Source organism: Penaeus monodon, chromosome 19, assembly GCF_015228065.2.
Source record: "Penaeus monodon isolate SGIC_2016 chromosome 19, NSTDA_Pmon_1, whole genome shotgun sequence".
NCBI lineage: Eukaryota > Metazoa > Arthropoda > Malacostraca > Decapoda > Penaeidae > Penaeus > Penaeus monodon.
This window is the reverse complement of record NC_051404.1, coordinates 26,193,816-26,194,159: the sequence shown is the minus strand read 5'-3', so window position 1 is coordinate 26,194,159 and position 344 is coordinate 26,193,816. Positions and strand designations below refer to the sequence as shown.

At 38.4% G+C, this 344-nt stretch overlaps 1 protein-coding gene across 1 annotated transcript in view; it reads right to left on the bottom strand.

Moving 5' to 3' along the window:
- The window catches only part of LOC119585141 (nose resistant to fluoxetine protein 6-like), a gene marked incomplete at its 5' end in the record, with an annotated part of 59,800 nt that overhangs the window by 530 nt on the left and 58,926 nt on the right, over positions 1–344 (bottom strand). Inside the window, 1 exon segment of the mRNA XM_037933770.1 lies at positions 173–284. Within this exon segment, the coding sequence (XP_037789698.1) occupies positions 173–284 (112 nt within the window).

Below are 344 nucleotides of genomic sequence, written 5' to 3'. Positions count from 1 at the left end.
GTAAATAAATAAAAAAACGAAAAGATAAATTAGTAGCATCCTAAATCATGCTTCCACACATTTTCTACTTCTAAAGCATCTCAATATATTACATTTGATTTCATATATATCATAAACTCGAGCACAACGGTTTGAACTGTTTCATAGGAAACTAGTAATCACGTCCCCGTACCAGTACGTTTTAACAGCAATTTCTCCAGGCCGAGGACAGGGGACTCTGCTGATAGAGAAACTAGCACAGCCACGACACCTGATATGAACAGTGCACCTGCAGTCTCGAAAATCTGTCAGTGAGGAAGACATATGTCATATATGAATGACGGTAGGAAGAATGATTAAGGGGA